This window comes from Branchiostoma floridae, chromosome 10 (genome assembly GCF_000003815.2).
Source record: "Branchiostoma floridae strain S238N-H82 chromosome 10, Bfl_VNyyK, whole genome shotgun sequence".
Classification (NCBI taxonomy): Eukaryota; Metazoa; Chordata; class Leptocardii; order Amphioxiformes; family Branchiostomatidae; genus Branchiostoma; species Branchiostoma floridae.
The window spans coordinates 17,585,623-17,609,477 of NC_049988.1; the positions used below are offsets into that span (position 1 = coordinate 17,585,623).

A 23,855-nucleotide genomic window follows, 5' to 3' on the forward strand; every position below is an offset into this window, starting at 1 on the left:
GGATGAATGGATGGATGAATGAATGAATGAATGAATGGATGAATGAATGGATGAATGAATGATTGTTTATTTGCGTGCCTTGTGCTTTACATGCCCAGCCCATGTGGGCCTTTAGACAGAGACATTAAATCATGTACAGATAACTAGACTTTGTTAAAACTCTACTATCTAAACTCTGCTGCTGGACGTCTGAAAGCGACTTTTCCAGTTCTACTATTCTACCTTCCTTCTCCTGAACTTGAACCTCATAGTTTTCTGACTTGGACTTGAGTTCTTCCTCAAGAGAAGACACAAATAATTTCAATGTATTATTTGTTAACTATCATTTTGTTGCAACCTGTACGTAAACCAGCGGATATAAATGTGTATTAAAGTTTATCATTCATTAATGAAGATAAAAACTGTTTCTAACCCAGGTCCTGTCGTGAACACCCCCTGTGAGACCGTGCACGCCCCCGGCTGTAGTCTCACCACAGCGACAGGGTATGCACCACCCGGGGGCCAGCCGTGCTACGTCACAGCAGACATTCTAGAGGGGATCCGCAGGTACGAACATAAGCATAAGCCATTTCAAAGTTCCGAGTGAGCATGTGCAGTCGTGGTGCATTGTGGTCTAAGATTGACAAGGTCAAAATAAGACATCCATACCAGAATTTGACATTCACAAAGGTTCCGAAATTATTCAGCATAAGCTATGTCAAAGGTCCCAGTGCGCAGGTGCAGTCGTGATGCATTGTGGTCTAAGACTGACACCCCGAATTCTGTTCTAAGGTTAAGACACCCATCTTTTTTTGGATAGCACTTACATCGTATAATGGCTATATGAAAAAAGATATCAATCTTTCTACTGAACACTACAATGTTTATTCAAACGTTTCAGACAACATCCACTGTCTTTCTTCAGTGATATGACGATAAAAGTATACTTTTATTTTATAACGTTACTTTTATTTTCCTTTCACTGAGGAAAGACAGTGGATGCTGTCTGAAACGTTTGAATAAACATTGTAGTGTCCAGTAAAAAATTCAACTTCTACTATTGAATTCCTGGATGAGTAATCTGCACAAACGTATAACAAATATATAATTTTATTGTTCGAATGTATCTGCTTTGTTTTTTTTTAGCATCGACAATCCTCTGCGAGAACATCGGTGCGGAAACATCATCATGAACGCCTTGGTGTCGTTCCAGTGTGACCACGCCTACAAAGTAAGCATCAGACTTTCAACATCTTACGTAGTTTTTTTTATTTGAGATTTTCATTACCTATTTCCCGCACAGCGGTTTATGTGGTCAAGTGGTTACTAACGTTATAGGCAGGATTCTTAATACTTATGGCAATGGGAAATAATCAAAGTGACCAACATTGACCAGGGTACCAGCGTAGAGCTAGGTATGACTGTGCTGGAAAAATACATATAAATAGCATTTTCTCATTAATAATGGATTAGACTCTAGTGGGATACAAAAGACTGCATTTTCCTAATGTATCACCATTCATTATGACATTGATCATGGGGTCGGCTGTGCAATTTGGAGCTTAGGAAGCGATGAACAGGATGAAGTGGTGAGAGTTGAAGATAGACTGATTGCAGCTGCAGAGTGTCCAGACCACTGCAGCAGCAGAACACACTGGACTAGTATTATTGATCATGAAAATGAGCTACCCTTATTTTAACCATTAATGCATTGCCAAGGAGATTGTGTTTTTGGGTGTGATTGTTTGTTCGGAACAGCATAATTCGAGAAGTAGTGGCTGAATATTTATGAGACAAGAAATATTGCGGGGATGGAATTTTGTGGTAGGGATAAAATGAAGAGCTGGTGATGGTTAGAATATCACAGTCTGTCGATTAAAACAGGAAGAAGAAAAAGAGTTGATAAAGACACAGAGGACGTCTCGGAAGCTTCCCAAGCTGCGAACTGTAGTTGTGTGCATGTAATAATTCAAAAGAAAACATATAACGTTATAGATATATAGATCTGTCTATATCTCTCCATCAATCTCTCTCTCTCTCTCTCTATATATATATATATATATATGTGTGTGTGTGTGTATATTAGATAAATACATATTATAAAGATTATGTTACTTCTCTTAGTCCTTGCGCAATTAGCCTTCGGGCATGATTTTGCAAATAAACATGCTATATATATTCTTTTATGAAGGTATCGGTGCGGTGGACTGTGAGGCAAAGCGACACCCAGGTGTTGAGTCTTGAGGCCCTGCCGGATGACGTCATCACCGACAAGTTGAGACTCTCCCTGCAGCCGAAAACCTTACCTCTCGGTCTCTTCATGGTGCAGGTGGGGAAGGGGTGAATTTTACTCTTCAAGCAGAATTTATGCTCCGGCTCTTTTTTTAAACGTTTTTTAATGCGTTTTTATCGGGCTTTACTCGCCTAACTAGTCATAGAGATAGTATCAAAGCTGGCCAAGGAGTGCCCGTTTGACTCTCTTTGGCCGGCTATACTTCTTGGCCAGCTTTGATACTATCTCTAAGGCACCGTAGGGTCTGCTTGGAGACTACGGCTAACCTCTGCTAATCTCCAAGCAGATTCCTCCGTGACAAGACAGTAACATAAGCTGGGGAAGGACCTCAGCCGGCAGAGGAGTAAAATTGGCCACGCGGCCCAGACATCCAGAAAACTGTACAAAATAGAAAGCCCGATGAAAACGTCAAAAAACAACCGGAGCCTAACCTATGCTTGGAGAGTAGTGAATCTAGCACATATCCCTCACCCAAGAAGCGTTGTCGTAAGAGAGAGTAATGCACAAGATGATAGCTACTCATGCAAATGAATAGCTTTTGGAAACGGCCAGACATTTTTGATACACTACTTTTCATCAATGACTGAACAACTGAAATGGGCAAGAAGGTTAACATTAAACATTGAGAGTAGGGGTGGGTACCGGTACAGTGGACCGGGTGTTGGACCTATTAGAAAATGAACAGATTATATCGGCACTATAAAGGCGGCAGACGTGAATGTGTTTTGAGGCTTATTGGTCCAAGAAAATAACAAGAGCGAAGTACAGGAGGACTGATAGCCATTTTTACCAAGTTTCTACAGTCAAACATAGTATAACTTAACAGAGACAGCGTTGTTTACGTGAAGATAGAATACTCCACCAAACAGATTCTATTGTAGCGAAATTGACCATTATTTTGAGTATCGTCCATTCACAAACAATTAGTTCCAGGTTCAGGTCCGGACCTGGACCTGATCCTCTGGACCTGGTCCGGACATGGACCTGAATTTTCTGTACCGGTACCCACCTCTAATTGAGATCATGTCACCCATAAAATTAAGTCGTTATGGCCTTGCGACTCTTTCAGGTCACAGTGACCATGGAAGTACCCGAGGTCGGACATACCAGCATCGGTGTGGCGCAGACGTGGCTGGAGGTGATACCGTTCCCCATTGTGGCGAGAGTTTCCGGCTTTGCCGCGAGAACCCGACCGCTAGGGCATGTCTTTGTCCTTGCCGCGCTGTCTTACCACCCTGACTGTCGGGTCCCCAGCGACCAGCTAAGCTACAACTGGACTTGTGAAGCAGTCAGTTACCCGAACCCACCAGGTATAGTACATGTTTTCCAGTGAAGAAACTAACCTATGCATTGGTCACAATAACCCCTTTTCAGTCACAAAGATATAATTTACAGGTTACTAGCTCTTCCCCTTTAATGTTATTGAGCTTAACTGTGAGGCTGCCACCAGTTCAGCAACAGAAAACCCTTGCATGTATACATTTACATGCTCTAAGATGAGAATTGTCATCACAACTGTAAGAAGAAATTCTGTGTATTGTACCGTGTACAGCATTGTTGCCATGTAAATTCCACATATTTAGTTTCTACAGATTGTGGTTCACCTAAGATTAAATCTTTAACAAACTATCCTCAGTTACCAGCCCTGGAATATCGTCTTGTGAGGCTCTTCTTGGATTAGGGGCTTTTTCGGATCCAGACGGAGGAGTCTTGCACTTCGACACCAGCACGAAGCCTGTCCCGCTGGATTCTGTGGTCAAAGTACGACTGACCATCGCCGCTGACGGGCACGACCCTGGTCATACCTACATCGACATACACACTAACGGAGACCCAAGCCTCGGACAATACAGACTAATGTAACGTTCTTTTTTGTTAGTGATTTGTTTTCCGTAAGGTCTCTTAAGCAGGCTGTTTTTCTATAACACTCCTTTTTTAATAGTGATGTTCGTCCCTAATTTCTTTTGGGTAGTATGGACAACAGATGATGATAGACGTGTATCCGGCATGTATACTCATACAGCCTCATTACCCCTCTGATTTGCTTAGCAACCCATCACGCAACAACCCTGGAGACTTCATCGCCCACGAGATGCTGCACCTCACCATGGGACCAGGCGTGGATTATTCCGGCCCTAACCTGTGGAGTCTTGTGGAGGCCCCAGCGGACTTTCCTGGCCTCGACTGGAATAACGACGTCTTGCTTGTTACTGAAGATACCCTCAAAGTTCGTCCCAACGTTTTTACAGTAAGTACTTGGAATACGAATCCTATTGTTTCTGGTTATTTACAAATGCATCTCAATGAAGACAGTGGCGACGACGATACAATCTTGATTTGCGCACTTCTTAAACTATACAGTATTGAAAAAAAAATATTAGACGGCTGATTCGTGGCATTTTGCTTTGTGGTAAAAATAAAGCATTCTTTTGAGGCATTTTTGTCTGGTTTCACAGGTCCCCGGATATTACACGGTCAGAGCTACCAACTACCTGAACCCCGCCTATCCACGGATAGGAGAATATCGGTTTCTCGTCATCAGGAATCCGGTACCACTGAGGCTTCTCCAGGACAACCCCGCAGAAATCCCACCAGACGTGTGCTCTGTCCGCCCTGCAGACGGAGTATCATTAGTGGACAAGTTCTGCATCGTCTGCGAAGGTACCAAAATTTGGTCGAAAAAAACGGTTTAAACATCTTTTTTCAACTTCAACTACGTATAGCGGACGACATATAACACAAGGATAAAGATATATTGTTCTTACGATATTGTATGTATCTCCATTTTCATTGGTACTAGGAACAAAGTTGATGTTATTGTAGTGTAAATATATATATGATGGAGAGAGAGAGACAGAGACAGAGAGAGACAGAGAGAGAGACAGAGAGAAAGACAGAGAGACAGAGAGACAAAGAGAGAGACAGAGAGATACAGAGAGAGACAGAGACAGTGCGAGACAAAGAGAGAGAGACAGAGAGAGACCTTAAAGTATTGCATTTTCTTCCATTTTTGCAGACTTTTATGATGAGGTTGGCCCGCTTAAAATGGATGTGAAGTACAAGGTCGAACCGGGAGGCATTGAAGCGGCAACAGTGAAGTTTCCCGGGGAGAGCCGAGCTGCTCCCACTGACATCGTTCTGAACGTGTTTTCTGGCTGGGTAAGGTTTCTGTAGTTCTCTTCACTGAATTACATTACTTTCCATGTCTGTAGCCGCTATACATCAGACTATGATGCCTGCAAATGATTGATTACATGTACATGTACTAGTATTGTTAGAAAGATAGACACTTTTAATATATATATATCTATATCTATCTATCTATCTATCTATCTATCTATCTATCTATCTATCTATCTATCTATCTATCTCTCTATCTATATATATATATATAAGCTAAAACGTATATGTATATAGCCGTTATGTACAAGTGTGTCCTTGACAAATACAAATCAATTGACGTGCGAAATCGTAAGGTGACAAGTTCTATACGCTTTTCTGCAATTCCAACTAGGTTTTCTACACACCCATGTTGGACATCGCCCCAGGTAACATCACAGTAGAGGTGTTGATATCCAGCGCCGACGGACGTAGCACTACCATTCAACTGGACCCGTTTTTTGTAAGTCGATGATCATGATGAATATCATCCATGGATCAATAATGTGGTGTTACTTTATAGATCGCCAATGTAATTTATCTATTTTTTGGTTTGGTTGTTCAGAGCGCACAGCCAGGGCTGCCCAACTAGCAGGTGGCTATTACAAAGGGCTAGACCTGCTGACAAAAACAGACACAATACAAATGGGTTTTGACAAGGACAGGATAATTATCAACTTCCTTTATTTGCAATGAATAGATCTAGAGTCAAAGCGAAAGGCGACTGTACCTCATTGTCATCTATGACTGACAAGAGTGGATTTATTATTCTGTGTTGATGTAAACTACTTTTAGATAGCAAACCCTGCCATAGAAGATTTGATTGCGTACACGGAAGAGTTCTTCGACAGTCAAGTAGGACCTTTCTACAGTCTACTGTCCATGAGGTCTTCTGCGGAAACGTTCAGTGGTGCAGTGGCGGCTGCTAGTGTAATAGCTGCCCTGGGCGGCAATGGAGACGACATCACTGAGGTACATGGTCATACATTGTCTTCAGCAATTCAGTTTATTTGTTACTTTATTGTTTGATCGTAACAATTATCAGTAACCTTTATTGACGGCATTTTACACTATAGATCACACTGGAGGCATGATAATTTTTTTCTCTTAATGAAAAAAATCACATCAAAAACTGTTGCCATATTTTATAGGCTACAGACATGGTGGCTGCGAACATGGCAAACGTAGAGCTTCAGGACTATGACGGAGTTACAGGACTGGCAACCACCATCATGCTAGTCACCGCATATCCCGAGTTCGTCTCCGGTAATGCACAAGTAAGTAATGGCACGTTAACTTCTCTCCGAGCAGAGGTTGGTGGGGAAAATCGTGACCTTTTCCTTATATGCCGTCTTTTTCTATCAGCCTCACCACTGATGGAAAAGACGTCATATAAGGAAAAGGTCACGATTTTCTTCCTCCAACCTCTGCTTGAAGAGTAGTTTTAACTACGGAGCTATGGTATGCAAAACCATGACTTTCATAACATTTATCTATAATTTCACTATACTCGCAAATCTAATTTCACATGATTTGGTAAAAAAACTATCAGGATGTCTGATGATAAAACTGGCAGAAGGAGAAGAAAGATCAACAACAATATCACACACGGGGGTCTAAAATCGGCCCTGACCTTAGTCTTTCTTACGATGACCGCTTTTTGTCAAATGTACGGAAACACAAACACACATAGAGATACTAAAAAATGCATGACAGTCTCTGCCTATGGAGTTGTAAAAAATGACTGTATATTTCCATCTGTGCCTATGTTGTAAGGGGTGATATATGTGTACCTTGGCCATAGGGGGTGACATTAGATAGTGTGTATGAATTCTATGTGAATAGCTTGTTAATGTAATACATAGAGATTACCGTATCATAACTTATATATTGCTTTAACGCAGGTCCATAGTTCCATGTCTCTGAAGCACGCGTTCGGGAAGTTAAGAGACTTGTCTGTAAATAACAGCCTACCCGTGGAGGAGGTGAACATCGCGACGGCATACATCTTTACAGGTAGGCATCAATAGCAAATGTTTTCTATTTTTCTAGAAGGTTATATGCAAATATATCAAGGACTGCTCTGCTATAAGAAAAAAATACCGTAACTAATGAATAGCCTACTCCATTGTAATACTATACCAAAGAATTATGTTAGCCCTTATTGTTTTGTTAATTAGGTTGCTAAGCTTAATCCTATACCATTGTTTTGTACTTAGTGTTATAGTTGTTGCCATACATTGTATCATATACAATTGTCGTGCAATAAAGTTCTTCTATAACGTCCTATTTTCGGAAGTGAGGGCCTCATTTACATAAATAATAAAAAAGTTAGTATGGCCTTCTTTCTTAAGATGTAATGATTGCATCTATAGTTTGGGTGGTGGAGATGATCAACTAATCAATTTATCCAAATAGGCGAGATCATTATGATGATTTCCATAATAAGTGAGAAACTCATAATATATCACTCGTAAAGGCTAAAACCGTTGAGCGACGGTATGGGGTCGTGGAACTCTAGTTAATGATGGAAACTGGCGATTTCGCTTGTTTATGTATGGGGATCCCGGATATGCATAATAGATTCCTGCTAGGTGCTACCTTTGCACTAAGAAAGTAAATATAAGATACAACACGGTGTATTCCGCATCATCCTCGGTCCCAGCCCTCGCGCGGGTCGGATCGCCCTCCGGCCTTCGGGCGATCCTTCCCGTGGTCGGGCTGGTACCTCGGTTGATACGGAATACACCGTGTTGTATTCTATATGTATTTCATTTGAATCTGTTCTAGGCGCTACCCATGTGTTCAAAGCCTCTGAGGTAAAGGCTTTGTCGGAGCAAGAGGATGGGGTGGGCTTCTCCGACATGCTGGAAAAGGTAGGGAATAAGAAACCCACAACCGAAACCAATCTGGTCTCTTTTATGTGCATGTCCAAATCTCATACATGTATCGCATGCAATTTCTCTCAAATGATTAAAATGACATTCACATGCTGGACAGTGTACTTAGTTTAGGCTATGCATATTTTACCTAGATATCAAGAAGAAAATCTATAGTTTGTTGGGTTAATTCGATAAAGCAAAGAAGTCGTGTTTTGACTTTACAGAACAAAGAGGCCACGACAACAACCTTCCAAGCCTTAGACGTGCTTGACGACATCTATCTGATCAACATGATGCCCGCCTACGATAACGATGATCTATTTGCAGATATTTATACATCTAAGGTATGGATATGCTTAAATTCTTACCCGTCCACAGGTGTTCTTTAGAAAGTCTTTCTTTTGCCTCATTTTTCTAATAGATAAGTTTATTGAAAGTTCTTGCCCGAGGGCTAATTGCAAGTGACAAAAAATGACAAAAAACGGAAATTTTTGGGAGTTTGCACGGACTATATCGCTGTATATTTTATATGCCTTACCGACTTGCAGCTTAATTATAGCACAGATGGCAGGGGTGTTATTTTATATTGCCACATCATTGATATCAGCATGAGCATTGCCATGTTGCATTCAGTAGATAATATTCATCAATTTATTCATTTTCTGTCATTTTTATCCAGCGCTGCCCAGCTCAGTGGTTGGCACTGCTTTGCAAAATAGAAAGAAAACAAAACAAGTAGTACATACAGTGACATACAAACACATATGAACAGAAGATTTTCATACTATAAATGATAATAATGGCAATGGAAATAAGGAAAACACTAACAATTATAATGATCACAAAACAACAGCGTTGATGTCCGAAGAATGGATTTGCTTAAAAAGCACGGGTAGATGACTGAGACAACCATCTATCTCTGTACAGGTCCACTTGAGAATTAAGCGAGAAGACCCCGCTGACTCCTCTGAGCAGCTGTACACAGTGGCGGGTGCGAGTGACTCGTTTGTCCGCGTGCCGTCCTTCTCATCGCTGGCTGGAGACGGTTGTCTGGGAGGAGAGACGGCTGGAGTACAGGTATCTGCCACAGTGCCACTTTGTTTATTGTTAATTGGATGGGCCGACAACTCTGTCTTCGTAGACAGGGGCTGAATTGCGAGGAGCTTACAATAGGTGGGGCTAAGTCACAAGGGTCTGGAGCGGCTGCCATGCGACACTTACTCAGGTGACCTCAATACGACAGCAGTTCCCCCATGTGCGGCCAAAGGCAAAGGACAGTAGGTTTCGAACAACTCACACCGAGAAGGACCCCGGCTCTTCGCCCCGCCAAAGGCAATGCTGATTTGATTATATACTGACATCCGCGAGCTTCAATTTTCGACCGTTTCTGCACACAGAGAAAGTTTTGTAACCATACTGTACAAGGTAGTTGCAAAATGGGCAAATATATGCTGTAGATTGCACACAATTATAGGGAATACATTAGAAAAGGTACACTATTATGTCATAGAATGGCAAGGAAAATTCTAATGCCAAAATGCCAAATTCATTGTCCGGTATACCATACTCTGTGTGTTCAATCAATTAGATTTATCAATTCTCATAACGCCATTTTATTTCTACTTGCAGTTTCTGGAGTCAAATTTCAACCCGTTCGAATATTCAAACAATTCGCGGTTAGTCGCATCAGATGTAGTCGGCCTGGCGGTGAAATGTGGTAACTTGACACTTCCTGTCTCTGGCCTGAGCGAGCCGATAGACATCCTGACGCGAAGGGAGAACAAAAGCCTGGAGGAGTTGATGTATATCTTTACTTCATCTTCAAGGCTTGGTGACATATCGGTAAGTTTATAATATTCTTTGCGTGCTATGGTATACCAAGGTAGTGCAGATCCAAATAAACAAAGGGTAAAAGAGGCCAAAATTCATAATAATGAACTGATGTCGAGATCAAACAGGCTAATTTTATCATCTTTTCCCCAGACTTTTCATTTTTATGCTAGGACAAATATGTCGGCGATGAGCTTCAGCCTGGATTTCAACAGCTCCCTCTTCCCCCATGACGTCACCCTGTGGCTGAACAAACACGAGCCACCAACACCAGACACGTACGACTGGACAGCCACCCTGCCGGTTCCGGAGGAACAGCTCTTCACAGTCCCGTGGATGAACGGATCATCCCTGGCATCCAGCGCTTACCAGTGGCTGCTGCCAGAAGACGAGATTGACATCACAGACCTCGATGTAGACGTATACAACAGGACAGATTATTTTATCGGTATCGCTTATCTATTCTGACATCTGGTTATAAGATCACTAAATATCAAAATGACCATTGCTTTCTTGAAAGGTTTGCAGATGAAACTTGAAACGGCTTTCAAATGTCAACATTTCAAAGTGCACAAAATATATATAACACCACAGAGATGTGAAAGAATCATTTCAGCACCTGATTGTATATTTGATCAGTGCAAAATATTCAAATGTTTCATACGCATATGCAGATAAAGATGTCGTTAGACGTTTGATTTATTTTCATGCATTTATAGCAACATAATCAATGTATATCATCATGTGTAAACAGGTAATGTCTTAATGATCTACTTTATATGATTTGTGTAAATGATATCTGCCTGAAATATTTCAGATGCCCTTGGACTTGTCATCATAAACATTATTCTCTCGGTAGAAACGCTCGTTTGACAAGATATTCAAATCTATCTTTAATGTCAGGAGTCCGGTTCGGGTCTGAAGTTGATCGTGCCAGCGGAGAAATCGTCCCCTTCACTCTGTACGCCTTTGAGACGTCCTGTGTCTACTTTCAAGAAGACGTAACCCACCTGTGGCAAAGTGACGGCTGTAGGGTAAGTTGGGTTACTTAAAGGATTAACGGGTTTGTTCTCTGCAAGGCCATTTGACCACTTAGGCATTGAACGAAGATGGATGATTGAAATTACCATGCTAGGAAATCGGTGACGTCTGGTTTTAAAGGCTTGCAGATTGTATGCATGAGGAAAACAGATATCATCAAGGCGATGGAACTGTACTTGTATCTTTTAATTGGTTTGATATTTCTTTGATATAGTACGGATGGCTTTGCATGAATTTGTCCCGTTTCCAATCAACCACTACAACCATATGTAGTTACTTTGCCAATATGAATTGGTACCGATTCCCATGAATTCCACTTCTACCATGTCTCTCACACACGAACAGGTCGGTCCGATGTCTAACATAACCCACATCCACTGCCAGTGTGATCACCTGACCAAGTTTGCTGGTTTCGTGCCGCCGAATCCACTCAACATCCGGGAGGCCTTCTCAGCAAACATCTTGGAGAATCCGACTGGCCTCATTCTGGTTCTCGCCGTGTTCACTTCTTACGTCATGGGCGTTATCTGGGCCAGGAAAGCCGACAGAAAAGACATCGCTAAGGTAGGGCAAATAATGCTATCATGTGTATGTTTCCTTTATATGTAAATATGTCTCCATGTGTTTCAAAAAGAGAGAAGAACATGTTAGATGCAACGTTTAGCGATTGTAACAAATAGTGTCTTAGTTCCCTTTTCATTTAGCTTAGTTTAAAATCATTGTATAAGTTTAGTTTTTCCTCTGTATCCATAAGACCACATGTGGTCTCTTTGTTTTTTTTATCCCTCGGGCATGAATATGCAATAAAGATTATCATACATTTATTTATCAAAAGAAAGCATTAGATTAGATATTTTATTCGCCAATGTTTATTCATATATATCCTTATTCATGTATTTCCCCTTTAAATGTATTACTATGCAAATACTATGCAATCATATTTTCATAATTGGACTTTTCAAACCATACAGGAAACGGGAATTTACCTTCTCTCATTTAGTATCGGCTTAATTAAGTGTTTATTGACGTACGTGAGATATATTCATCACCTAATTCGTATAACAAACCTAGCAATACACAGCTTTAAATGACAATGACAATGACAATGACAATGATCTTTATTTGCATGACCTTGCCCATATGGGCTAAATGCAGTAGTTACATAAAACTTTGCTGTAAAGAATCTTTACAGTGGCAGTGGGAGAGACAGAACAACTAAGGCTATGCTACACTATAAGTACATCTATCGTTTACAAAATAGTCAAATATGTAATGCTATACTATTCTACAATTTACATGTCTCTTTTCTCTTCTTGAAACAAGTGTATATGAATTCACAGAGTTTTTGCAGTACAATGTTGTCAGATGATTTCATTATGTATACAAAAAGCTCATCTTTTACTAACTGTTTAGCTCGTGTATCAAAATTCAGGGCATTAATAAAAGAATTACGTATATCACTATATAACTCACATTCCAATACAAAATGAACTTCATTTTCAATATCTTTGGCGTTACAAAGTGTACAGATTCTATCACTCGGAGGAGTCCGGTTGTATCTTCCTACTTCTATTTGTAAAGGGTGATCACTAATTCTTAATTTAGCCATGGCTCGGCGATGGCTGAAATTATGTATATTTAGGTACTGTTCTCTTTCGTAGGTGTCTTTGAACTTCCTGTACGTTCTTAGTTTGTTTCCTTGATTTTCCTTTTTTCCATTAGAGTTGAGTTCGGAATAGAAAGTCTGTAGAAATATGTCTTTCAAGCTTTGTTTCACTTGCGACTGAGCTGATGGTATATTATAGTCTTGGTTCAACAGTAGGTACCCATAACCAGACTCCTCGAGAATCTTACTTACATTTGAAAGCCAACATGGTACCTTACGTCGGTGTAGATCTTGTTGTACAAGGAGTGCTTGATATTGTAAACTATTTGTTGGTACTTCTCTAGTTAACCTGCTATAATAAGAGTAGAGCCTGCTGCAAGCCTCGATCCGCAAAGGAAACCTGCCAAGTTCCGCTCTTGTGGCGAGGTTACTAGCATTTCTTCTTACTCCAATGATAGCTTTACAGAATTTCAAATGTGCTTGCTCTAGTGGGGAATTATCATTTAAACCAGCATTGCCCCACACTTCTGCACCATACAACAATATAGGTACAATACATGCATCAAATAACTTACATTGCAGTGATACTGAGGGATTATTTTCGCCCAGAGTTGTTCTAATGCTAAACATCGCTCTTAGCGCCTTCTTTTGGAGGGTTTTCATGGCTGTGCTGAAGTTACATCCCGCTGTGAATACCACGCCTAAATAACAATATGAGGAGACTACATCTAGGTCTTTGTCTAATAAATAGAATTTAAAGTTTGACAATATTTCTCCTTTTCTATTAAAAATGATAATTTTTGTTTTCTTGAGGTTTACTGTTAGTTTCCACTTGCTGCAGTATAGACCGAGAATATTGATTGCATTCTGTAGGCCACGTTGACTTGATGATAAGATAACAACGTCATCGGCATAAAATAAACTCGATACTTGAGATGAATGGAGAATAGGAGCATCCAGGTCTCCTGTATTGAGATCATTTACTAAATCGCTAATGTACAGATTAAATAACGAGGGGCTTAATACACAGCCCTGTCTCACGCCGATTTCTATGGGGAAAGTTTCACTCAAGCCTATCTTGGTCTTTACACAAGCTTCTGATTGATTGTATAAACTATTCATGATATCGAAGAATTTGCCAGAAATGCCTTTTGAGAGAAGTTTGAATAGAAGACCATGATGCCAAACGGAATCGAAAGCCTTCGATAGATCAACAAAACAAGCAAAGAGTCGTTTACCGGACTGTGTGTATTTAAAATAAAGGTTATCAATACTCAAAATCGGCACAGCGATGGGCAGTTTTCTTCCCTTACTGTCCTGTACAAATCACAGGCTGGAGTGGGACTACTGCCTGGTCACAAGCTGAACCCTCGTAAGGACTGTCAGTACCTCATCACGGTGTACACTGGGTTCCGGGTCAACGCAGGAACTACCGCTGAGGTACGTACACACACACACACAAGCAGGCACACACGCACGCGCGCACGTATGCACGCAGGCATGCACGCACGGATGTCACACACACACAGACACACGTACACTCACACAGACACTAACACACACAGACACACACACACACAAACATACACACACACGCTCAAACACACACACACACACACACACAAACACGCGCAAACACGCAAACACACACACACAGTCCCCTCTTCCTCTCTCTCTCCCTCCCTCTCTCTTTACAAATGTTCCCTGCAAAAGAAAATTGTTATTCTAATAATGGAGAACTCCTTCTCTGGTTACCCTGAGTGTGGTATGATAATATACACTTAATCAATGATTCACCTTCTGGTTGATGGTTACAACTGTTGTACTTCTGTCGTTATGATGTAAACAAAAACATTACCTCTGAACTGTATGTCGTCACAGATCACGCTGGTGCTCTACGGCAGCCAGCACGAGAGCCCTCCCCTTACGCTGAGGGACGACAGCCGATGTTTGTTCGAACAGGGCAGCGTGGACTCCTTCCTGGTGTCCACGGAAGAGCCGCTAGGGGTCCTCACCCACACGAGGGTGTGGCACAACAACGCTGGGTTTAGTCCATCATGGTGAGTAAACAACATAGAGATATAAAGAAATACACAAGATGAATACGCCAAAATAGTTGTTACTCAAGCAACTGAATATGGTTTTGGAAACGGTCAGACGTTTCAAGTACTATCCAATAGTGTTCGTCAGTGACACTGAAGAGATCTTGATGGAGAGGGTTTATATATCAAGTACTGGATGCTAGTTGAAACGTCTGACCGTTTCCAAAACCATATCCAGTTGCTTGAGTAACAACTTTTTGACGTATCTTGTTACCTGGATGTCTAACCTACATCGACGCACAAGATGAATAGCTCCACAACCATAATAGAATTCCTGTCTTCCGCTCTTTGATATTAGATTTCAAAGTTCATTGCCAAGTGTTATATCAAGACCGACGTTTAGGTGACCTTCTGTCATTTGTTACAGGTACCTGAGTCAGATTGTTGTAGCCAACAGGGAAACGAAAGTCACGACGTATTTCCTAAGTAACAGGTAAGATGTTTTGGATTTTCAACACAACGGGCACTAATCTCATATACATGTAGCTATAACGATTTGCCAAGTCATGATCTGGTTATTGACAGAGATTATCAGGACAGATTCTTCTTTTTAGCTCCGATGGTACATGTTGCACACTCTGTCTGTTTCATTCAAGAGTCAAGACATTGGTCGTTTCAAAACTACATTTAGTTACATTATAGACTTGGTATTCTGATTACCTGTATGTTAAGAGTATAGCGTAGGGGTATTGGTATTTTAAGCTTTAGACTACAGTACATATTGTTTATGTACACGAGTCTACTAGTTTGGGTAAGTTAGATGTTTCTCAGATCTTCTTATAGATTTTCTACAATTTCAAAAAAAAAAAAAAGAATCCCATGGGCTACAGCGCCTACTGTATAAAGGCGCCACAAAATTGTCGTGCCAAAATGCTTTTATGCAGAAACGATTTATTTTTATGCCTTTTGAAATTGGTATACTTTGATTAGATCGTTAAAGTCTAACACTCTAACTCAACGCACTTTAGCGATGCTGCATGCAACAAAATCTAACTTAAAGCAACTATACATTTACGGGTGAATGATCAAAGTCATCTGACGTCTTTTGTATTCAGGTGGTTCGCTATTGATGAGGGTGACGGAAAGATCGATCGTATCATCCCGACATCAGTGGAGAAGGATATTACTAAGTTCCACAACTTGTTCCTTGCAAAAAGCTCGAGGTAAATGACTGTTTTTCTGTGTTAGAACCTGTGAAAGTATTGTACATGTAGTATTATATCACTAGCGTCGAGAAGGGTACTAGTATGTTTTGGTTTTTGGAAGCGTTCTAACGGTGTTTGTGGTTCAGCAGTATACATCCAGAAGCAATTAATGGCTTGTAAGGAAATTTGGTGTGTAGTTACGTCTAGACCTATGAAAAAGTTAGAATATTTTGGGCCCCCTGGTAACTGTCCTTCGCACTGCAGCAGAATGTCTAACTGTACGCGTTCTGGACTTGTTCTTGCATTCAGTAAAAAGTGACGTAAGTTTGCTCTCTGTCAGGTTTCTTTGGAACTGCAGGGTCCTTTTTCGCAGGGTCGCTGTCATATCTGGTTCGTTAACTATGAGAAATACTGCAGTCATTAGACTAGCCCCAGGAATCTTACGCTGCAGTCAAATCTTATGCCCACGCAATATGCTAGCCTAAGGGGAAAACGTCCTATTTTCCTGTACACAGTTCCCATATCTTCCAATGCATAATTACGCATTATCATACAACTGAATTTTTAATGAGATCATAGCACCCTATATCCTACTTTTCACTAGTAGAGTAGATCATCATTTGAGATAACGAATCAAGTACGAACTATCACAACTTTTTGAATTATGACATTTTCTGTCCAGAAATTATTTTAAGAAGTAAATAATTGTGATAAATAATCAGGGACATGAACGATGGCCACCTGTGGTTCTCCGTTGCCGGCCGCCCTGCCCGGAGCCCGTTCACCCGTGTCCAGCGCCTGTCCTGCTGCCTGACGCTGCTCTACAGCACCATGCTCACCAACATCATGTTCTTCGGCCGCGGGGACGACTTCGACCCTCCCGAGCCGCTCAGATTCGCTGGTCTAAAGATAAACCCGCCGATTTCACTTCCGCAGGTAGAAGGAAATGCATTTTGATGTTTATAAACCATTTTAATCCAAAACTTCATCGTATTACAAAAGGGAAGCATGACATCACGGGTAGGGCAAAAGGTGTATGAATGCCCTTAGTGACGTTTTGATGTTTTTAGTGCCTCTCACTCTATTCTCTCAGCTGATGATCGGCATACAGAGTGCAGCCATCATCCTTCCAGTCAACCTCCTCATCGCCTTCCTCTTCCGCAATTCGCGGTCGGGAGCACAAAAAAAGAGCACCAGAAAGAAGTTAAAGCCAGGCAGCGGAGTCCAGCCAGCCAAGTCGGAGCCAGGCAGACACAGGGGACCTAAGAAGGAAGAAACGTTTATCTCTGACAACCCAGACACGCCGTCAGTTTGGTACCCAAGAGGCCGACCCGTCCCCATCCAGAAGCTCAGAGTGGTACAGTCCTCATTGGATGTTGATGTAAAAGAAAGTTGCAAGACGCATGACAACGCTGCTCATGGACAGAAGTGGTCTCTACCCTGGTGGGGTGTGTTTATAGGTGAGTTGTAGAAGATTCACTACCCTCCTTTTTGAATATGGCTGTTACAGTGTTCCCAGTCTTTCACTGCGGCGGATTGATGTCTTCTGGTATCTATCGAGAAGGCGCTTGAAAACTACTTCTCAAGAATGATTGAAAGATCTATCGCAAAAGTTAACTTAAGCTGCAATTTTTCTCTTAATTCATTTTGCAGTTTTTGACTTCAACTCATCCGTAAATTGTTCTACAAAAAGTGTAAACATGTCTACGATGCAAAACATAATTTCTCTTATCTGTCTATATGTATCTAACATAGCAGCTGCCAAACACAAGACCATGGCATATGCTAGCATAGAATCAAGTACAGCACTGTTAGAAATCAAGTACAACACTGTACGGGACATATGGTAGCATAGAATTAAGTAAAACACTGTTAACATTAAGTACAACACTGTTCAAAATACCGATATCTAAGTAACCAATGGTGTACCCCCAGGATGGTTGCTTGTGTGGTCCGCTAGTTTCGTAGCGGCCTTCTTCACAGTTCTGTACACCTTGAGTTTCGGGAAAGCGAAGGCGGAGGCCTGGGCTTGCACCTTCGTGACGTCATTCGTCACTGACCTGTTCCTGGTGCAGCCCGTCAAGCTGGTTCTGGTGGCGGTAATCTTTGCGTTATACACCAAGGTACAGTTCTCCAAAATCATGCCAAAGCACCTCTCAAGTAATCGTATACGCACATACATTTATTTCCAACAAAATGCATGTTAGCTGAAGAGAAAATGTGGGTTAAAGTCTATAGTGTATGCACCATACGTAATAACGACCGCCATGTTAGACCTAGCTATGAATTTAGTATTTATTTATTTATTTATTTATTGATCTTTAGGGTAGTCCCTTCAGTTAACGTGGTAACTGATTTCCAAGGGAGCCCGTATGTGTTTAATGTCATAACGTGGCTCTACGTATGGATACAAATGCACAACATATGCATGGATGGTTAACTACCTGGCATGCCGGACAGTGATGGCTTCATGATTGCATGCGCACAAACACCGAATGGAGGGCAGACAGCTGGTACAAGACTTGTGAAGCAGCTTGCGTTATTTTTTTTAAATGTCAAAAACACAGCGCCTTTGCAAAATGCACGTTGGAGTTCGTTGAAGGCACCATAACGTCTGTTGAATGTACGCTGTCGAACTCCAACGTACCTCAACAGTACCCGCTCAGTAAGATAGGGGCTTAAGACTTGCGGCAGTGCCACGTGTATAAAACTATGTGTAATACATAAAGATTTTGTTTTAAATATAGAAACCTGTGGAGGATAAGGATCCACCTCCCACGCCAACAGGAAATGATGAGGAATACGTCATATACAATGAGGTAATGACCTGTTTCATAGTAGCTTTCATCTGACTCCATTTCAGCTTGTGATTTTAAAAAATGCTTTGGGACAGAGGAGGACAATGTAGTAAAGTTAGTAACAGATTTTAACAGGGTCACATACAAAGTACAGACAGAAGTTAAAGGTAGTATTTTTCCTCCCCGACAGAAGTCAGGTACCCATTTTTACACCTGGAGTGAGGAAGGTCGCGTAAAGTGCTTTCCCAAGGGCACAAGATCAGACACTGCAGGGTTTGAACCCGGGACCACTTATTTTTATTTGTTATCCCACAGAATGACTCACCTACAAAGGAAAAGTCAGGAACCAGTGCCACCAGCTGGATGCGATACTTTGCCATCAACCGTGCAGCTGACTATGGCACCAACCCAAAGGTAGACCAATAGTTTCAGTTATGGTACATGAGAAACATTTGCCCATTGCTGAACGTACGAAGGCAATGATCTGCAAGGTGTGGAGTGTCAACGTACGAGGTGAGAGATACCTAAAACACCAGTCAAATTGGTTAAAATCCTGTCCGCACTAAATGGTCCATCTCCGTCTCTGAAGCCCTTTGGCCACACAGCTCTGTGCAATCACTACAGCAGGGGGCTAGTTCACTGGTAGTGGTTCCGTGTTTAATTACCATGACCCTCTTTCCCAAATGCTGAGTGCTCAGCAGAGAAAGTCGTATGTACCATTTGAAAGCCTTCAATATGACTTGCCTGGGGATCGAACTCACGACCTACCGACTGCAAGGCGCGAATATGGTACTTGCCACTGTACCAGTCATATACAAATGTAGCTCTATAAATACTGACTATTCTATAAAACGTAGGTAACTGGGACTATGGACGTAAGCTTGTTAAACTTTAAAAAGCGTTTTCTTTGTCGAATGCTGTTTTGGTTTTAAACATCAAGTTCTTTTAGGTACTTATTTGTTATAAAATTAGTTTCCAGCTGAGGAAAGGTCCACATCACCACCAGATGAAGACGTCTTGGCCGAAGCCAGAGCCAGGAGCGCAGAGAAACGCAAACGCCGTGCGGCTGTGCTGGAGGTGCTCGTGTTCGGGCTGTTCGTGACGGTGATCATGCTCACGGCGTACCAAGAACGGAGCCCGCTGGCCTTCTACATGACGCAGAACGTCAAGGAACAGATCATGGGAGAAGGGTTCTCTGATGTAAGTACTACAAAAATAGGTAAATAATTTATGTCACTTAAGACCTCAGGGTTTCTGATGGACTGTATATGTATACCTTCTGTGGTAACAGGCAACATGACCGGGTGTTTGACTACTAGTATGTGCATTATATCTGCGCGCGCATCAGTTTCTAAAAAAAGACGTTTCAACCATACTGTAAATCGTAAAAAGCAGCTGCAAATTGAGCAACGTTGTGCCGTAGATTGCAAACATAATGTCGAAAAACGTATAGAATGCCGACGTCAATTCCAAGGTCAAAGAAATTGTGAGAGAACGAAAATGAAGAATCTATTGTTCGGTACATCATACTCTGTTTGTTAAGCTAACTGTTATTGGATCAACCTCTGTCCATTTAAATTTCACAACGAAGGAAACTTGCAATAGTTTACCAAACCTTTTTTTTTTCGCACGCTCGCACCAGTTTGGGGGTTCTCAGATGATGTCAGCCATATAATCCAAACAGCATGGCCCAAGAAAAATACATTGAAAATGATAACATGCTCTACAGCAATATGATCTGTTCTGCTCATTTCAAGGTCAACGACATCGAATCCTTCTGGAGTTGGGTTGAAGATGAGCTGATTCCGACCACACGTTCAGCAGAGTGGTACAACGGGCGCACCCTGGCGGCAGACACGGTACTGCAGGACATGTTAACTCATCCACTGGACTCGGTACAGCTGAGGCAGCTGCGGCTGAAACAGGGTAGGACGACAAACTGTTGGGTTAACTATACATTTCAATCAATGTGTGAATTCATGTTACGGTTTTGATAACACTAGATCATCTTTATCCGAGGGGTAACCTATGTTCGTGATTTAAGAACAGAGTCTTAAGGGATATCAAGTCAACAGACGGTGGTTCCAAACTGCAATATTTAAAAGTATTACAGTTTGAAACCACCATCCATCGATTTGATCCATAACTGCCCTGTTTTACGACCAAAGGTGGCTTAGGTCCCCCCCTCCCCCGCTGAAAAAAGTGAACGAGTGTCCCATGTATCTATGACTAACATTTGTTATGGGTATCTTGCTCAGGGCAACTCTGTGAAACACCAAAGAGACTGCAGCATATAACACCATTATGCACCGTGGGCTTCTCTAAACTAACGGAAGATATTGACGATTACACCCAGGTAAATATATAGATACATCATTATTAGCAACAAGAAACACACTGTGGCTAGAGGCTGTTACCTACCGGGTTTTATGCTAAACAAATGCCCGACGTATTGTCCTGTTTAGCTTCCGCGGCAATTTCATCTTTCTTTTTTATTATTCTAATAATCCGCACGTTTTGCTGTCGAGTATCACGTAACGAGATGTTACAACGCGTACTTTCAGACGTGTTAGGTTTTTATTACTACAACTCTCTTCAGGTTTCTACCTTCCGTCATGTTTTTAACATTATTTGATTAATCAATGGGTTCTAAACTATAGGGCTGGATTCGTGAAAACGAGACCTTCGACACTACAGACCCGGTACTATGCACGCCCACATCCCCCACCCCTACCAGTACAGTGGACACGCCGGTCACAGGAGCGGACTGTGTGAGCAGTCTACTGACAGCAGAGGAATTGAAAACGCCCTGGAAGTACAATCATGATGCTTCTCTTATTAACAGTAAGTCTGGATTCATTATCAATACCGTTGCTTCAGGATTGGCAATCCATTCTCGCTACTCAGGGAGAGAGAGAGAGACAGACAGAGAGAGACAGACAGAGAGAGACAGATAGAGAGACAGATAGATAGGGAGAGAGACAGAGGGAGACAGAGAGACAGACAGAGAGAGAGAAATAGAGAGAGGCAGAGAGAGAGACAGAGAGAGAGAGAGAAATAGAGAGAGGCAAAGAGAGAGAGAGACAGACAGAGACAGAAAAAGAGACAGAGAGAGAAAGAGAGAGAGAGAGAGAGAGACCGTTGTCCCATGATGTTAAATATACCGGTATGTTCACTTCAGCTACTGTTGTCTACCCAGGCTTCCCATATTTCGGCCAGCACGGCACATATCACGCAGGTGGTTACAACGTTCCGCTGGGAAAGACTCGTGCGTCGGGTCTCCGGGTGGCGACATTCCTACAGCAGCGCGGCTGGCTGGATGAGAGAACGCGTGCCGTGATCGTGGAGCTGATTCTGTACAACCCACACGCCAACCTGTTCTCCATGGTGACGCTAGTGGTGGAGTTTACCAACCTGGGAGCTGCCTACAGGGGAGCAGAGGTGGTAACCTTGAGGCTGATGCAACAAGAGGCCATCTTACTCCTGGCTTTGCGAGCTGTCTTGGCAGTCTTCATTCTTGTATTTGTTATTAAAGAAGGTAAGGGTTTTACAGTGATAAAAATTTCTTCAAACACAAAATTGGCCATCGAATTTTCGAACCACTAACTTGCCACCTTTTCTAACTTATTAGATACAATGTGTGCTTCACATACTTGTATGGGTGTGTAACGTGACCTTTTAGGTCACTGGAATGACGATGACACAAATGGAGAAAATAAAACTAAATGTTTCCGGAATATAGGACGTCTATGGATGGGGAAATTTGTACCAACATTGCAAATGTGTTCAATGTGTAGCCCTAAGACATAGACATCCATGTCGTTTCAGCCGAGAGGCTTTTCTCCCGTCCGATGGAATACCTGAAGGATTTCTGGACCTGGGTGGAACTTCTTGTAATCGTCATCGGCGTCGCGACCCTTGGTGTCTACTTCAACGCTCAGAGCATCATCGACAGAGCTGCCGAACAGTGGGTATCTTCAGGCTCCGTTCTGGATCTCTACAAAAGCGCCGTCAACTGGTTTCAGGTTTACACCTACCTGCTCGCGTTTCTCATCTGTTGTGGCACGTTGAAGTTTATACGGCTCCTGCGGTTCAACTCACACGTTTACGCCCTCACCATGACCATCAGAAAGTCCTCCAGACCCGTTCTACTATTTACCATCATCGCTGGCATCATTCTCATGGCCTTCACTCAGATGGGAAATCTTCTGTTCGGCATCAAACTCCAGGATTACAAGAACATCCTGACCAGTCTGACCAGCCTGTGTACCATGATGTTGGGTGTTTTTGATTTCGATGCTCTGGTGGATGGTCACTGGGTTCTCGGTCCTTTGATGTTCTTCTCCTACCAGGTCATGATGCAGTTCATATTACTGAGCATGTTCATGGCTATCCTCATGGATGTGTACGCAGAGGAAAGTCAGGATCCGAACACTGATGATTTAAAGATGGTAGCTTTTATCAGAGAAACCACTTCAGAGGCTGTTGGAAAAGCAAATCGTTCCCTGTCAACAGTAGGGAAGAACAACAGCAAGAAAACACGGCAGGCTTATAGACCCGATTTGGACCATCGCCGAAAGTTTGCGACTGTACTTAAAGAACTTGACGAGGTTTCTAAAATTTGAGATGCCCAGATTAAAGCACGAATTTTATCAGTTGCACCACCCTTATACGGACGGTACTTTGCTGAAATATGAAACCTGTTCTTATGTTCAGTCGTTTTTTTTTTCGTCACTCGTAGCTAACGATTGATTGTAGCTATGTCAATCAAAAAACTTGTTCAACTGCATATGACGTAGCCTGGACAAAGTTCAGTCATTGCCTGAGGGGTCAAGAACTTTGACTCTAGGCAAAAGAACATTTCAGCACATTTTGAGAGACTATGCCATAGAAAGGAGGACAGTAACTGAGTCTACATCATAATCGACTTCACAGAGACAGAAGTTGTCATCTGTTCTTGAATATGCATGGATGTGTGGGACGATGCTGTAATATCTCTTATTTGGACCACCGTAGTTGT

The 23,855-nt window shown here is 42.0% G+C and overlaps 1 protein-coding gene across 1 annotated transcript; it reads left to right on the plus strand.

Annotated features, from left to right (window-relative positions):
- The first annotated feature begins 2,164 nt into the window (after positions 1-2,164).
- On the plus strand, positions 2,165-23,855 carry LOC118424998 (polycystic kidney disease protein 1-like 2). The gene is made up of 32 exons (XM_035833813.1): positions 2,165-2,308; positions 3,342-3,582; positions 3,909-4,131; positions 4,322-4,520; positions 4,729-4,933; positions 5,289-5,431; positions 5,787-5,894; positions 6,227-6,403; positions 6,583-6,708; positions 7,336-7,447; positions 8,222-8,307; positions 8,538-8,657; positions 9,241-9,390; positions 9,943-10,155; positions 10,297-10,591; positions 11,047-11,177; positions 11,530-11,748; positions 14,123-14,230; positions 14,672-14,850; positions 15,260-15,325; positions 15,948-16,055; positions 16,760-16,973; positions 17,131-17,497; positions 17,973-18,160; positions 18,785-18,856; positions 19,151-19,249; positions 19,808-20,035; positions 20,593-20,761; positions 21,094-21,191; positions 21,496-21,679; positions 22,035-22,373; positions 22,664-23,855. Exons 1-32 carry the CDS (start codon positions 2,165-2,167, stop codon positions 23,458-23,460), a joined length of 6,108 nt encoding a protein of 2,035 aa, XP_035689706.1. The 3' UTR covers positions 23,461-23,855.